Source organism: Schistocerca cancellata, chromosome 1 (assembly GCF_023864275.1).
Source record: "Schistocerca cancellata isolate TAMUIC-IGC-003103 chromosome 1, iqSchCanc2.1, whole genome shotgun sequence".
NCBI lineage: Eukaryota > Metazoa > Arthropoda > Insecta > Orthoptera > Acrididae > Schistocerca > Schistocerca cancellata.
Window position 1 is genome coordinate 704,365,018 of NC_064626.1, and position 17,440 is coordinate 704,382,457.

Sequence of the window (17,440 nt, forward strand, 5' to 3'; positions counted from 1 at the left end):
AACGTAGTATTGGACGAAACGTTAGGAATAGAAGTGTTCCATGGACCACGGCCATATAACCAGGAAGAATTATCAACAACAATACCATCCGGTAGTGAAATCCTTCATTGTAAAGTATTGTGTTTTTGGTTTTTCCACATTTCTGTCCAACCCCTGTACGTACGTCTGTATGGGGCGATACAGTATTGCATGACATGCCTGTAACTGAGTTACACCTATGACTACCGTTCTCGTAACAGCTATGAGGAACACTACTCTCCTGACTTTCAGTATCGTAGTGAACTCTCAATTTCGCCTACCTTTCCAAAGGCTGGAGACAAGAAGAACGAGACCGGCCCCTGGGCTTTGCGAGAAGTTTCGAGGCGGGGCAGATGCGACAAAACCAGATTCCATCTGCCATGTGTTGCGTCACCGCGGCCCCACCTGCCCGTCAGCGATGTCCAGCGGGGACTTGAAGAGGTGAAGGGCGCTGCGTCACTATATAACAGCTGCCGGCCTCTGCTGACACCAGTCGTCTGCCGACCTACTCAACCAGCTGACATGGCTCACCAGGTGAGGTGACGGGGTGCAAAACTTTTGACTGTACATGCAGACATAAGGTGTCACAGGGCGAAGGGAAGGACAATGAGGAAGGTTAGGGTCTAATGTCTGAAGTTCAGTCGACGAAGATGTTATCAGAAACACAACTAAAACTAGAATCTAATGTCTGAAGTTCAGTCGACGAAGATGTTATCAGAAACACAACTAAAACTAGAATTAGAGAAATCGAACAAGGTAACTTGGTGGTAAATTACTGGACTCGCATTTGGGAGGAGAGAGATTTAGATTTGGGTGTTCTGTCGTTTCCTTAAATCGATTATGGTAAATGCCACAATGGTTGCTTTACTCAGAGCACCACCTATTCCATTCCCCATGCTACTTCTCCGTCTACCTTCTAAGTGGACATTACTATGTGTGCAAATTGGTCCTGTCCCTGTCAAAGGAACTATCGCTATTCAGAGCATCCATATAAAATGGAAATTTGGGTGAATAGATGGGGCTTTGAATTCCTTTCGTCGATAATATACATATGTCCATTGCCATAAAAAAAGCACTACCTCACTCTGCACTCTCATGGAACGAAGTACAAGGTTAGCTGGCTTTGCCACTCTCCTCGGATCAAAACTATCCAGAAAGTCTCTAGGCCGATGAAACGCTTCCTGTGGAGACGTGGGAGAGGTTATACGAAATTAAAATTGAGAGGCAGTATGCTAGGTGTGCGTAGATGCCTATGGATTTTCAGCGCCTGTTTTGGATTCTAGTGAGTCTGCTGCACTTATTTGTTCATTAGGAGCTACCTATGAGTTAGTTTCCTCATCTCCCTAAAAAGCGGTTAAAATGCGATTTTAGAAAATAACCTTCGACTGGTCTAAATGAAATGGCGGAAAAAACGTCCCAGCACCAAGAAGGAATTGTGCGACATAAACGAAAGCTGGTAGGCGTGTTTCTATATTTGAAAAGTGATGTCTATTCAAATTTCGCACCAGTCTCACAAGCGTGGTACTAGTAGTGCCACTATGAGGATACAGACCAGATTTGCTTTTAATACATGCTGTAACAGCCATGGGCCTTAGTTACCTCTGAGAGCGGGCATCGTGGGTTGATATTAGTCAAAAACGCCTTTAAGGCGACCAAGAGACAATTCTCAACACCTCAATGAATTTGAAAAACGTCGGGTAATAAGCCTAAGAGAAACTGGAAGTTTCTTCTGCAATAGCGATACTGCAGAAAGACTTAGAAGGAATGTATGCACTGTGCGTGATTGCTGGCAGCGGTGATCGCGAGAATGTACAATAGCAAGAAGACCGCGCTCCGGACGACCACATTTCACCACCGGAAGGGAAGACAATCTTGTTCAGCCTTTGGCTCTTGCGCAACGTACTCCATCTGCAGAAACAATCTGAGCAGCAGTTGGCTCCACAGTGACACAACGAACTGTTACAAATCAGTTTCTTAAAGGACAGCTCCGAGCCAGACGCCCTGTAGCGTGCAATCCACTGACTCCAAAATCACCGCTATTTGCGACTTCAGCGGTGTCGAGTGAGAGCTCATTGGAGGGCAGGGTGGAGATCTGTTGTGTTGTCTGATGAAAGCTAGTTCAGCTTCGGCGTCAGTGATGGCCGTGTGTTGATAAGAAGGAGGCCAGTTAATGGCCTGCAACCAACCTGTCTGACTGCTAGACACACTGACACACTAGACCTAGACCTGGAGGTATGGTTTGTAGAGCGATTGCGTATAACGGCAGGAAGGTTCTGGTAGTTATCCCACACACCCTGAATGCATATCAGTACGTCAGTTCGTTGTTTCTGCCATTCGTGAACAGCATTCCAGTGGGTGTTTCCCAACAGGATAACGCTCGCCCACATACTGCTGTAGTAACCGAACATGCTCTACAGAGTGTCGAAATATTGCCGTGGCCTGCTCGATCACCAGATCTGTCCCTAATAGAGCACATTTGGTACAACATCGGATGACAATTGCAATGTCATCCACAACCAGCATTAACCGGCCCAGTCATGACCAAATGCAGGTGACCGGAACTCCATCCCACAAGCTGACATGTGGCACCTGTACAACATAATGGGTACACTTTTGCATGCTTCAACATTCTTGCGGTTACACCGGTTATTGATATACCAGCATTTCACACTTGCAATGGCTTACCTTGCGCTGTCCGCCCCCGGTAGCTGAATGGTCAGCGCGACAGAATGTCAATCCTAAGGGCGCGGGTTCGATTCCCGGCACGGTCGGAGATTTACTAAGCTCAGGGACTGGGTGTTGTGTTGTCTCAATCATCATCATTTCATCCCCATCGACGCGCAAGTCGCCGAAGTGGCGTCAAATCGAAAGACTTGCACCCTGCGAACGGTCTACCCAATGGGACGCTCTAGTCACACGACATTTACCTTGCGCTCACACTAACCTATGATCTTGTAATATTAAACAGTTAAATATGTTATCTAGGCAACTGTAGACCTGAAATTTCATTAATCTGCATTAATTTTTTCTTGGTGTTGCGATACATCCGAGATTACTTTACACTAAAAAATTTCTTGTTAAAGTAGCAAATAATATTCAAGATATCACTACTAAGTCTAATGTTCGATTCAGTGAAGTCACTATAGATTCTCCTAGGTAGCACCCTTCCTGGCCTCTAATAGAGTACATCTCATCTAGAAGACGTGGGAAAGCATTACTAGATTTTAAACATTATGCTATCGGATACGTACATGATATTACTGAATGTTGTAAACCTCTACATTACCGAGAATATAATGTATTTCACCCAGCTGACATGAGAGATGTCTCCAGCGCTCAAATGGCTCATGTTGCCTTATATTTCCCAGTTTTGTAACTCGCCTTCAAATCAAATATTGATGTATAATGTCAGAAATCTCGAGAGTAGTTCTCCAATTTCTTCATTCACACATGTTACTGACGATAAGAAGGAAATGGTTCTGGTTCGCTCCTAGGATATATAGTGTCTTATGTCTATCTCTTCTACGTGACTGTAACCGCTGTTTATACAGAGCAATTTCAGGTTTGTAGTATGTGATTAGGACAGAGAAGATAAAGCGAAATCTGGGGCTAGCTCATAGCCCATTCATCTTGAACAGCAGATGGGGGCCACCAAACAACACCGCTATACGATACCCACCTAACTATCAACAGCGTCACCTGAGCTCACCATATCGGACAAAGCAGAGAAGTGTGGTATTTAAACAGCACCATCTGCGCAAAGTATGGAGACCAAGAATTATAACCAACCATCTGACCTCTCCTTCTCGGCCAAATACTAGTGATGAAAAGTTTTTCTCGGCCAGGATTACCATGGGTCACCTACTATTTCGCGCGTGTGTGTTACAACTTTCAGATACTGCGACTCCTAAATTCACTCATTCTTGCAGTGATGTTTTCCACATTTGAAGATAATACTTTCTCCTCTCATTTTCAGTAGAACCTCTTCGACAGATCGAAGCTCGTCAGCACTTGCATACAAAGGACATAGTAGTATTCACGACTCTATGAACGTGGAATGAAGTTGAAATACCAGCGGTAAGGTAACACCCATTGTCTGTGCAAATTCATAAAATATCATGTAAAAATTTGGCTCTGGTCTATATTTATCAAGAACCAGCTATGACTGTCGATGCAGGATAATTCTGTCGATTTCCAATAGGATCTAGAAAGGTTAAACGGTCCACTTACACTGATAAATGAGTTAGTTTGAAGCGTAGAAATGGACGGTTTTAAGGCTCAGAATAGATTAGAAAGAAACATCTTGTACCTTTACACAGATGTGAGCATGAAAAACATTGATGTCGAGGGCTGTTTCTTCCTTGAGGGTGGCACGTAATTAAGCAAAGCATCAAATTCAAAAACTGGTAGCCAGGGAAAAATGGCTTGCTTTTAAGTGTAATTGCATGAGCAGGACTGAAAATATAATGTGTCCATTAATTTTAATATTAATGATGTATACATATCCTGTAAACTGACTCGCACCATAACTTTTCAATAAGAGAGTCGTTCGAATAGTCAACTAAATATGTAACTAATTTCCAGTGACAGGTCAAGAGCTACTTATTATCATATGGTACAAAATTCAACAGCTGACCGTGTCTGTTTTTTTTTTTTATAGCTGTTAAGATGCCCTGTCTGTGGTGTTGCAGGTACTGTTGTGCGCATGCGCGCTTCTAAGCGCGGCCAGTGCGGGCTACCTGGGCTCTCCCGCCGTCTCCTACTCGGCGGCTCCCGCCCTGCGAGGTGGCCTTCCTTACAACGCTGGACTCAGACTCACAGGTAGCGTGCTCTCAAGTTCAGGAAATTTTGCTACGAGGAAAAGAGAACGTTTGGGTGCAACAGCCGTTCAACGATGTGGTGTAGTTACAGAGCACAGGTTCAGATTGGGAATGGATAGGGGAGGAAGTCGACTATACCCTTCCAGTTCAACCACGTGACATTTGCCTCAGTCAAGTGGCTGGACAGGAATTTGAAATGCCACTCTCCTGAATACGGATCCAATGTTGAGCCATTGTGTTACTATTCTCGAACAATTTTTCTATACCTGAGTAGTAAGGCGCGTGACCTTAGGTATTATGTCGAGCTGCAAGTTTTTCTCACTTTTGTTGTCAATTTCATCAATGCTACATATGCATAATAAAAATCTATTATTATAGTCCACAGCTGGACGTTGTTTCCAATTGCTTACAACTCGAACTAGATTTTTACCTAGCGCAAACCTTGTGCTCAAAAAATGGTACAAATGGCTCTGAGCACCATGAGACTTAACATCTGAGGTCATCAGTCCCCTAGACTTAGAACTACTTCAACCTAACTAACCTAAGGACATCACACACATCCATGCCCGAGGCAGGATTCGAACCTGCGACCGTAGCAGCAGCGCGGTTACGGACTGAAGCGCCTAGAACCGCTTGGCCACCACGGCCGGCAACCGTCTGCTAATAATATCTTATTTTTGTATAGGCATCAGTCTGTCAACTCAACTCCATTACACTGCACCCTAAAGTCTTGTTGTTGTAGGCAGTCTCCTCCTCTGCTCATAATTACGACAGTAATTTCCTCTGATAATGCATGGTAAACATCCAATTTTTGCTTCCAAATAGGGTACATACCAAATCATTCACGTCAGAATTGCTGAGAAAGTGCTGCCGCTGACAGACCACAGTTGCTTTTGATAGTGCACTGCAAAAAATTCTGTTGTCAAGCATGAGGCCAAGTCAGAAAGTAAAGGCAATTTCTCGTAAAAGACTTTTTATTGGGAAAACAACATTGCGAACAACACCTACCGCAGCCTCTATGCACTTGATTCCTCTCTTAACAAGCTTCTTTGTTCTGTCTTGGATGTGTTTGGTTTGTGCCGTCATGCACTCTTTCATCATCCCTACGTCCTAGTCATCCACCGAAAACTTCGATTCGGGCAGGAGCTCCTTCATCAGCCAAAGAAGGAGTAAATCACTTAGAGCTAGGTTAGAACTGTGTGGAGAGCGCTCCAGCAGATCAAAACCAGTATCTTTCATGCAGTAGCTTTTCCATCTGTATGAGGCTGACATCAACCTAAAGCAAAATTACATCTTTTCAAAACCACCCTCTCCTCTTCGTATCGATTTCGCGTTTCAGATCTCGCAGAAGCTCACGAGAGCTGTCACTATTCACTGCTTAACATTTCTAACCTCACTGAATCAACTATGGACCACTCATATTCCAAAACACAATCATCAACAACTTTCTTGCACAAGCTGGGCTTTTGAACTTTCCGCTCTAGGTGAAAGTGAAAATTTCCACGCCATGCTCCGCCACTTACTCGGCGGTTGTTAGTGATGGAACCGTTTGTCATCAATGGTTACGATGCAACTGAGATATTCTTCTCCTTCTTCTGAAATGTATTTCCACCATTTCGAAACATGTCCGCCATGTGATATGGCACCTGACGAGATGAAACTTTGAGATAGCGAAAAACGATCGACGATTGCAAATGCTGAACAATGACTAACGTTCAACTCACATGTAATAAGATGAATTGTGGCATGACAGTCTTCAAAAATCCTTCGTTCAGCTTCCTTGACATTCCTGTCTGTATCATTCCGCACCTTTTTTATTGCTTTAAGAGTCACTCAGCTAGCTGTTTTAACAGTTTGTAAAACATAATAATGATTTCAAAATGATTTAGATAATTAAATATTTTGTTACTTACATTTATTTTGTGCTTCCGACAGTTACAAATGAAAGCTCGTTCCTCAGTTTGTGTCCAACTTTTGCAACATAACAAGAGTCTACTATAAAATTCTGCATTTATTTCGTGAAAAATGAAAATGACTTGGCAGCAGAAGATATTTGGCTTAAGGGGAGCCGGAGATAGTCAAATCCAAAAAATTACGATTTTTTTGCTACCGAAAATTAATTGGAACATTCCTCTTTAATGTAAACTTTGAATTATTGTTCTACTCGCCCTAGGAGTTATTACCATTTTCCCCCACGCCTGCAGAGGAAATGGGCGGTCTCTGAATGCATCTAACACCCTCTCGTGACTTCCTGGCGAACTGCTTGGGATTTTCTCGTCCTGTTACGCATACAGCGAGTGTGCAAGGCAGGCTACATTGTTCTCTGTGACAAATGAAGCGCTAAGAGCGCGGAACATCGTCTCTTTGCTGTTTAGCGTTTCGGCTTCGAAGGCTCAAACAAACTTTGGGTTCAAGTAAGCTCAGTGATGGAGTGACAATAGGAGGGAGAGGCAGGCTTACTGATGAGGTGACTGAACGTCTACAGAGATACTATGGGTATGCTATAAGGCCAAATACTAGTAATGTTAGTGACATGCGAAAAGCAGTGTGGGCATTGTTCCTTCACACTGCCTCTTCCAATGAATACCCTCAACACAGCCTGTGCCCAAAAAATTCCTGGTGAAAATATAATTCAAAAAAGGACTATGATCACAAACATGGTTTGCAAGCAACTGTGATAAATGCAATAAAACCAATTTTTCATGACTTAGCACAGCCAGAATTGTTACACAAATGTCTACACGGAAAGACGAAGAAACCTAATGAGAGCGTAAACAATTTGGTTTGGAAAGTGATTCCTAAAAGGGTGTTTGTAAGCATAAAAACACTGCACTTTGGCATTTATGATGCAATAGCATCCTACAACCAAGGGAACAGTGTGAAGTTCTGAAGGCATTAGGATTTACAGCTGGCGTGAACACTGTACGAGCACTAAGAAATATTGACAGAGAAAGGATAAGAGGAGCAGAAGGAAGAGAAAGGCATATGAAGTATGATGGAACAGCAGGCCAGAAAAGAAGACAGAAGAGGAATCTTTTGGAGGATGAAGAAGAAGACCCTGATAATCCATCCTATAATGCAGGAATGTATTGAGAAACTTTGATAACCATTTCCCGTAAATCAGAATTTTTCGAATATAAGGAACATTTTTTCAAAATCCACTCAAGCTAGAGAGATGAAATTTTTATACAGCACTCCTAGTGGTCAAACTTACATTGTAACACAGCCATTTGGCAATATGCTCAGTAGTTTAATTTCAGTTTAATTATAATGCAATTATTTGTAAAAAAATTTGGGTCATTAATAAAAAAAATAATTGGAAGGAAACTAAAAAAGATACTCCAAAATCCCTCTGTCATAACTGAAATACTAAACCACTCTATATGTAAAAAAATTCAGATTTTTCTGTTTGGTAGTTTATTCATAAATGTTCCTGAAACTTAGTGATTTTAACATGGCCAGCATAGGCACCTCCAGCTCCCCTTAAGTGAGCACCTGATCGATAGCAAAAGAGACGTGGAGAAAATACAATCACAAAACTTAACAGCTTGCACTACGTTTCAGCTGGCGGAAATGTGCTGCTACACTGTTTTCAAAGTGGGCGGCCTACCTGTCCAAACGGATATGCCTTGCAGACAGATACACATCTTGGATAAAATAATTTTGGGTATTGGGCCACATCATTGTAACCATTAAAACAACTAACTGACGGCGTTTCTATCGACTTGCTGCGGTCTCTTCAAGGCGGTTCATCGCTGTTTACTGATGAATGTCTTCCTTTATATACTGTCATTTTCGGGTATCTGGTGGCTACCGACGTCACATACCTGAGATGTCACTGGACAATTTGAAGAGGTTGTTATGGATGGGTAGGCTGTACGGTACGGTCGTAGAAGCTGTGGAAGCCTACGACCTTAGACCTTAGATACACATCTGCTTTTAAATGAATTTATACACTAGTAAATTTTTCGTTGATTACAACAGCAGTCTCTATACTGCAGTTGCTTTCTGTGAATAATTTTTGACAGCTTTAGTCCCTTCAGTAAAGAAAACTGATCACGCCCCTGATTCCTTCCTCGGTGCTCATAATGAAATGCTCTGAAATCATTACGAATTGAAGTATTCATTAAGCCAACACAGCTGCAGTACCAGAACAACAGTGTGGTTAGGGTACATCATTGTTGACTATGTGGAATCAACCCATGAGCCAGTAAATAAATGGCCTTTACTTATTGACTTACTATTAACACAAAGCAAATGTAACGTATGAGAATGAAGCACACATCACTGAATCCCTCGTCTGCCAAACAGGTCCAGCAGGTAGCGCCACAGCAGCAGCGAGTGCCAGACTGCCTGCTGGCGGCCTATCAGCCACTCTCCTCGGTGGGGCCCTAGGTGGCGCCTACCCTGGCGTCGGTGGTGCCTACTCTCGACAGGCCACCGGCTACTCTGGCGTCGCTCCCGGTTACGCCGGCCTGGGCCGCCTGGGTGCGTCCTCCGCCGAGGCCGTCGACGCCTACTACGACACCAACCCGCAGTACAGCTTCAGCTACAGCGTCAGCGACGCCCTGACCGGCGACGCCAAGCAGCAGCAGGAGAGCCGCAGCGGCGACGTGGTGGAGGGCAGCTACAGCCTGGTCGAGCCCGACGGCAGCGTCCGCACTGTCCAGTACATGGCTGCCCCTGGAGCCGGTTTTAATGCTGTCGTCTCCAAGGACGGAGTCCCCGCCGGGACTTCTTCTCTTGGAGCAGCTGTCGCCCCTGCCGTTGCTGTCTCTAAAGCTGCTCTTCCAGGTTTGTAATAGCGAAGCTTGCACCAGGATACGCACAGCCTTTTATAATGCACTACTGGCCATTAAAATTGCTACACCACGAAGATGACGTGCTACAGACGCGAAATTTAACCGACAGGAAGAAGATGCTGTGATATGCAAATGATTAGTTTTTCAGAGCATACACACAAGGTTGGCGCCGGTGGCGACACCTACAACGTGCTGACATGAGGAAAATTTCCATCCGATTTCTCATATACAAACAGCAGTTGACCGGCGTTGCCTGGTGAAACGTTGTTGTGATGCCTCGCGTCAGGAGGAGAAATGCGTACCATCACGTTTCCAACTTTGATAAAGGTCGGATTGTAGCCTATCGCAATTGCAGTTTATCGTATCGCGACATTGCTCCTCGCGTTGGTCGAGATCCAATGACTGTTAGCAGAATATGGAATCGGTGGGTTCAGGAGGGTAATACGGAACGCCGTGCTGGATCCCAACGGCCTCGTATCACTAGCAGTCGAGATGACAGGCGTCTTATCCGCATGGCTGTAACGGATCGTGCAGCCACGTCTCGACCCCTGAGTCAACAGATGGGGACGTTTGCAAGACAACAACCATCTCCACGAACAGTTAGATGACGTTTGCACCAGCATGGACCATCAGCTCAGAGACCATGGTTGCAGTTACCCTTGATGCTGCAGCACAGACAGGAGCGCCTGCGATGGTGTACTCAACGACGAACCTGGGTGCACGAATGGCAAAACGTCATTTTTTCGGATTAATCCAGGTTCTGTTTACAGCATCATGATGGTCACATCCGTGTTTGGCGATATCGTGGTGAACGCACATTGGAAGCGTGTATTCGTCATCGCCATACCGGCGTATCACCCGGCGTGATGGTATGGGGTGCCATTGGTTACACGTCTCGGTCACCTCGTATTCGCATTGACGACACTTGTAACAGTGGACGTTACATTTCAGATGTGTTACGACCCGTGAATCTACCCTTCATTTGATCCCTGCGAAACCCTACATTTCAGTAGGATAATGCAGGACCGCATGTTGCAGGTCCTGTACGGGCCTTTCTGGATACAGAAAATGTTGGACTGCTGCCCTGGCCAGCACATTCTCCAGATCTCTCACCAACTGAAAATGTCTGATCAATGGTGGCCGAGCAACTGGTTCATCACAATACGCCAGTTACTACTCTTGATGGACTGTAGTAACGTGTTGAAGCTGCATGGGCAGCTGTACCTGTACATGCCATCCAAGCTCTGTTTGACTCAATGCCAGGGCGTATCAAGGCCGTTCTTACGGCCAGAGGTGGTTGTTCTGGGTACTGATTTCTCAGGATCTATGCACCCAAATTGCGTGAAAATGTAATCACATGTCAGTTCTAGTATAATATATTTGTCCAATGAATACCCGTTTAGCCGGCCGGAGTGGCCGAGCGGTTAAAGGCGCTACAGTGTGGAACCGCACGACCGCTACGATCGCAGGTTCTAATCCCGCTTCGGGCATGGATGTGTGTGATGCCCTTGGGTTAGTTAGGTGTAAGTAGTTCTATGTTCTAGGGGACTTATGACCACAGCAGTTGAGTCCCATAGTGCTCAGAGCCATTTGAGCCAATACTCGTTTATCATCGGCATTCCTTCTTGGTGTAGCAATTTTAATGTCCAGTAGTGTAGAAACATGGTCAAATTTAAAATAAAAAAGTCTTTTACAGCAGTGGAGTTCAGCTATATAAGTTACTACAATGCCATATAACATTGTGAATATGGATCTTTATGAGGGAGTTTTTGCTAACACTACAAAGCGAGAGAAAGCAAGAGTCCACCTTATTGGCCAAGCTAAATAGCTTCTTGATTAAAGGAAAAATAGGTGCGTGACTCATGGGTTGTTTATAGACCTAACTCACAGTGTTCTAACTTATAAACTGTGATGACTTAGAGGAGATAGTGAGTTAGAGTTCTTCTAGTTGGACGTTCTTAAGAGATTCCATGGTTGGAAGAGAACGGCTGCCCAATCTGCTGTCGTATAACATGGCAGTCCTCACAGACATACAGTGAGGTGACATGTCACGCGATAGTTCCTAATATCGTGTCGGATCTCGTTTTCGCCGGCGTACTGGAGAATCACGACATATCGTGTAACCAATAATACTAATCATGTGTATAGATCCCGTAAACTGACTCCGTCCATATCGTTTCGATAAAAGAATCGTTTAAATGATCTGTAGAACATGTACCTAACTAAATTCCAGTAGTAGGTCAATAGCTGCTTATTTTCATACGATATTGTAAGTCTCCTGCAGAGAAGTGAGCCATACTGTCTCTACAGCCTACACGAACTGACCTCTCGATTATGTCCCATAAATGTTCGAGGGATTTATGTTGGGCGGTACCCAAATCATTCGCTCGGTTTGTCCAGAAAGTTCTTCAAACCAATCGTGAACAATTGTGGCCTGATGACATGATGCACTGTCATCCACACAAAAATCCATCGTTGTTTGGGAATGTGAAGTCCATTAATGGGTGCAAATGGTCTCCAAGTAGCCGAACATAGCCATTTCTTGTCAATTATCGGTTCAGTAGAACCAAAGGGCTGGGTCCATTCCATGTAAACACGGCCCACATTATTATGGAACCACCAACAGTTTGCACAATGCCTTGTTGACAACCTGGCCATAATCACGTCGGAAACCTTCCCACTTGAATTACTTGAGAACAAATGTCAGCTCCTCCAATGCAATGCCCTTTTATACCTTGTGTACGCGTTACTACCGCCATTTGTGTATGTGGATATCGTTATCCCTTGACTTTAGTCACCTCAGTGTATATTATCTGAGGATCTGAAGACACTGCGATAAATTTTTCTCCAGCTCTCTGTCAAAGCAACATAATACGAAGTAGAAGGTAACATTTAGCCTTTTTTACCAACAGTCTTTATCAGACAGATGGTCATCATCACACAGAAAAAGTCTACTTGCAGTACAGGCTAAACTGACATATTTTATTTTCCTCCATGCCACAGTAAAACATGAAGGAAAATTTCAGTCTGTGGACAAGCGCTGTGATTAGAGACAAAGTGATAATAAGCCTGTTGTGTCCATAGTTATGCAGGACATTGTCATGTCAGATGCTAAATTTCTTATTACAAACGACAGAAACTGTTTATTCGCATCTGTTATTATTTTTGAATGTGTAGTTCCGCTGTAGCCATACCCGATGATGTATAGATGGTGCCTTATGATGACCTAATACACCTGTCTATGTGTAACAAATACATTACCATGCCGTGTGCCTGAGGATTACGACTTTCATGCTTTCAAATCTACTAAAGATAGAGAAAAACAACAGACATAGCTGTTTCACATAAATAATAATAATAATAAATGGCAGTAAATAGTTTTTGTACTTCGTAATAGGAAAAATTATAATATTTTTTGAGTTTTGACATCTTAAAGACAGGTATTTTGAGGTAAAAAATTTAATAATTGATAGCTAGGCTGTAAGAAAAGAATCTATCCTAACAAACAACCAGAAATTTTAGTTTTTTTGTAAAAATCTTATATAAATTATCATTAGAGGTAACAATGTTTTGATCTTTGTGGTAATACTGTCCAAACCCGACAAGCTTACGAGCATTGCAAGTATTTACATTGTTCTGAAAAAGTTCAGATATTGTACAATTCAAATACGTGTGAGACACATTGGCTCACTGCTATGCTCAGTAGATGATTTCTTCAGTTCCCCATTAACATGTGTCGCTGTGCACGTATTGCAGGAGCTGCTGGCTACTCGCTGCCCCCAGCTGCCGCCGCTGGAGTCTACGGAGCGCCCCTGAAGACCGCAAACGCCACAGTCGCCACCCGTCACTCCAAGGTCCACTACTAGCCACAAAGCGATTGCTCTTCCTTTCTGAATGCAGCGCTTTTCATGTATAATGAAATTAGCATGTGTACAAAAATAAAGTAACCCGCTTCTGTTTAAATTTTATGCCTCTTTAACTGGTGTTCCCACTGAAGTAAAGCGGCTGACAATGGCAACACAGATCAATATTGCAGACGACGCTGGATGACATTTTGGTAAAGATACTAGGCGAGGTATGCGTCTCTGTGAGTTTAAAAACGTATTTTCGTAGCTATGCAGAGGAAATAGTTAAAACTTCAGCAAAAGTTGAAACACAATAAATAAATTTCAAGAACAAAAATCCTTAAGAAAGATAACCGAAGCGTTTGAAATGTAGTACAACAAAAGAGTTACTGAGTGTACTGATAAGATTTGAAATAAGGAAATTCTTAGTAGAATCTGCGAGAAACGTATGGCAAACCATGAAAGAAGGGACAGGATGATAGCCTACGTGCTAAGACATTAAGGAATATTTTTCACGATAGCAGATGGAGCCGAAGAGGACAAAAATATGCATATGAAGACAAAGATTGGAATATATGTAACATATAACTGAAGATATAGTGTACAAGTGCTACTCTGGTATGGCAGTCACGCAGTAGATGAAATCGTGACAGCCTGCATCAAACTTGTCAGAAGAATTTAAATGGAAGCTATGTTCTACAGGCAACTTCACTTTTTTAGACCACTGCTATTGAGGTAATTAATGCCTATGCATTCCACTCAAGACCAAACCGTTTGAGGACCGGAGATGGAACAATCATTCTCCAGTAACTACGTACTCTTATTCTCATTCTGATACTTTTGAATCTGGTGTTGGAGTGTTGTTTTCTGACATTCTTATTCGCCTGTAATTTGGTAATGGCGGAAACTGATATTGTAGCTGCACACTGAAGTGACAGAAGTCATTGGATAACTATATGAACATGTACAGATGGCGGTAGTATTGAGTACACAAGGCATAAAATGGCAGTACATTGGCGGAGCTGCCATTGGTACTCGGATGTTTTATGTGAAAAGGATTCCGACGTGACTATGGCCGCACGACGACATACTTTGAACGATGAACGGTACTTGGAACTTGACGCATGGGAATTTTCATTTCGGAAATCGTTAGGTAATTTAATAGTCTGACACCCACAGAGTGAAGAGTATGCAAAAATACCAAATTGCAGGCATTACCTCTCACCACGGACTACGAAGTAGCCGACGGCATTTACTTAACGGCCTACCGGAGTGGCCGAGCGCTTCTAGGCGCTACAGTCTGGAGTCGCGCGACCGCTACGGTCGCAGGTTCGAATCCTGCCTCCGGCATGGATGTGTGTGATGTCCTTAGGTTAGTTAGGTTTAAGTAGTTCTAAGTTCTAGGGGACTGATAACCTCATAAGTTAAGTCCCATAGTGCTCAGAGCCATTTGAACCATTTACTTAACGACCGAGAGCAGTGGCGTTTGCGTAAATTTGTCAGTGCTGACAGATGAGTAACGCTGCTCGAAATAACCACAGAAATCAATGTACGACTTACGACGAACCTATCCGATAGGACAGCTTGGCGAAATTTGGCGTTGATGGGCTATGGCATCAGACAAGCGACGCAAGTGCCTTTGCTAACAGCATGACATCGACTGGAGGGTCTCTCCTTGGCTCGTGACCAAATCGGTTGGATCCTAGGTAACTGCCAAACCGTCAGATGAATCTCTATTTCATTTGTTAAGAGCTGACGGTAATGGTCCAGTGCGATGCAGACCCCACGAAGTCATGGATCCACGTCGTCAACAAGGCACTGTGCAAGTTGGTGGTGGCTCCATAATGGCGAGGGTTGTGTTTACAAGGGATGGACTGGCTCCTCTGGCCCAACTTAACGGATCATCAACTGGAAACGGTTATGTTCGGCTACTTGGAGACCTTCTTGCAGCCATTCTTGGACTTCAGATTCTCATCAACGATGAAATTTTTATGGATGACGGTGAGCCATGTCACTGGGCCAAAATTGTTCGCCACTGGTTTGAAGAACAAACTGGATAATTTGAGCGAACGATTTGGCCACCCAGATTCCCCGACATAGGACATAATCGAGAGGTCAGTTGGTGCACATAATCCTGCACCGGCAACACTTTCGCAATTATGGACGCCTATAGCGGCAGCATGGCTCAATATTTCTGAAGAGGACGTCCAACAACTTGTGGAGTCTATGCCACATCAAATTGCTGCGCTATGTACTGTAAGTGAACTGCAACTTCTGGTACTCTCCCTTTATCTCCCTAAATAAATTATTCCCCTGTGGCTCCTTACAAAATTCCGAAAAGCCATCCTCCAAACTAAGCACCTCATTCCTAATCTCCCAGATCTACACTGTTGTCTTTAGTGTCCATTTTTAACTAGTGAGCCACACGTCCGGTAGTCTCGACAACATCACACCTTATTCTAGAGGCTTAACAACCTCTACTTGTCATGCCTTGCCCATAGAGACGAACAGCAACAGCCGAACCATCCTAGTTCGCCAGGAAAGTCCTTACGTATTCGACACCTGTAGAACAAAGTTACTCTATCACCCTCTCCCTCCTTCCCAGAACGCACAATCAACAAAACAACAATATCAGTAATAATAGGGACTAGTGACCATCACCCTCTGCTCCACGCGGTATTGCGTCAATTTTCCCAGGCGTCTGTTCAGTTTTTCCTGGTGCTCTACCGTCTTCGTGATTGCCTTTTGTACATTGCTCCAAACTTACCTAATTCTACTAGCAAACTTCCTCACCGACACACTCCGGTCCTAATTTAGGAATCAAAACGTCAAAGGGTGAGGTCATTTTCTGTCGTACAGCACCTCAAATTGCGACAAGTCTGTTACAATATGAACCTTCGAATTATAGGCACACTGTAGATAAGGTAAATGGCAACGGCCTTGCCGCAGTGGATACACCGGTTCCCGTGAGATCACCGAAGTTAAGCGCTGTCGGGCGTGGTCGGCACTTGGATGGGTGACCATTCAGCCACCATGCGCTGTTGCCATTTTTCGGGGTGCACTCAGCCTCGTGATGCCAATTGAGGAGCCACTCGACCGAATAGTAGCGGCTCCGGTCAAAGAAAACCATCATAACGACCGGGAGAGCGATGTGCTGACCACACGCCCCTCCTATCCGCATCCTCAACTGAGGATGACACGGCGGTCGGATGGTCCCGATGGGCCACTTGTGGCCTGAAGACGGTGTGCTTTGAGTGCTGTAGATAAGGTAAATAGGCGTCCCAATCGTCGGGCCTGGAACTTACGTAATAACTCAACATCTTTGCAATTATGCTGTGCATGCGTTCGTTTCTCCCATTGGTCTGCGGATGAAACGGACTTCTTCTAAACTTCTGCGCGAGCAACGCGCGATTGGTTGTCTCACTGAATCCGAGACAAAATTCGTACCCTGGTTCGTAATTATCCTGCTCAGCCACTCCAGACTTTAATATGCAGTTTATTACTAAAGACGGTGCTACAGCACTAGCCCGTTGATAAATGATAGGGAGAAGTTATCTATATACTGCAACTGATTTATTAAGTTGGGCCAGGACAATCAACCTTAACACAGAAAATAGAGTGAACGCCTCTGGTCACCTTAGAAACGGCATTTTCTGATGCATGATGTTGCCCCTCTGCGCGCATGGCACACAGTTCTTAAGATATTGCTCCACGACACGCTTTCTGTTCCTCCAGCAAAACTGCTTTGCTACACGTCTGTCCGTCGCACGTCGCCCACCACGACCTGACAACATACGGTCGTGGCCTTGCAACGAATACTACTCCCGAAAACCCTCTGGAACCACCAAATGACGTCCACACCTCGTAGTTCTACACAACGAACCCTCGTGCATAACGAAATGTGGCTATGATTTAAATGCCTGGCACTCCTCATCCCTTGCCTGTGACCACTGCC

General features: G+C 44.2%; 1 protein-coding gene and 1 pseudogene across 1 annotated transcript; both read left to right on the forward strand.

Moving 5' to 3' along the window:
* The first annotated feature begins 540 nt into the window (after window positions 1–540).
* On the forward strand, window positions 541–13,506 carry LOC126095829 (cuticle protein 7-like). The gene is made up of 4 exons (XM_049910584.1): window positions 541–552; window positions 4,710–4,839; window positions 9,150–9,632; window positions 13,397–13,506. The coding sequence occupies exons 1-4, from the start codon at window positions 541–543 to the stop codon at window positions 13,504–13,506; spliced, it is 735 nt and encodes a 244-aa protein (XP_049766541.1).
* A 2,909-nt stretch (window positions 13,507–16,415) lies between these two features.
* LOC126097146 (5S ribosomal RNA) lies at window positions 16,416–16,532 on the forward strand (annotated as a pseudogene).
* Window positions 16,533–17,440: the final 908 nt, after the last annotated feature.

What these genes read in the sequence shown, in the direction of transcription:
- LOC126095829 (XM_049910584.1), top strand. An exon ending in CGCTGGACTCAGACTCACAG is followed by an intron (nt 4,840 to 9,149) that starts GTAGCGTGCTCT and finishes TCTGCCAAACAG; the next exon opens with GTCCAGCAGGTAGCGCCACA. An exon ending in CTCTAAAGCTGCTCTTCCAG is followed by an intron (nt 9,633 to 13,396) that starts GTTTGTAATAGC and finishes CACGTATTGCAG; the next exon opens with GAGCTGCTGGCTACTCGCTG.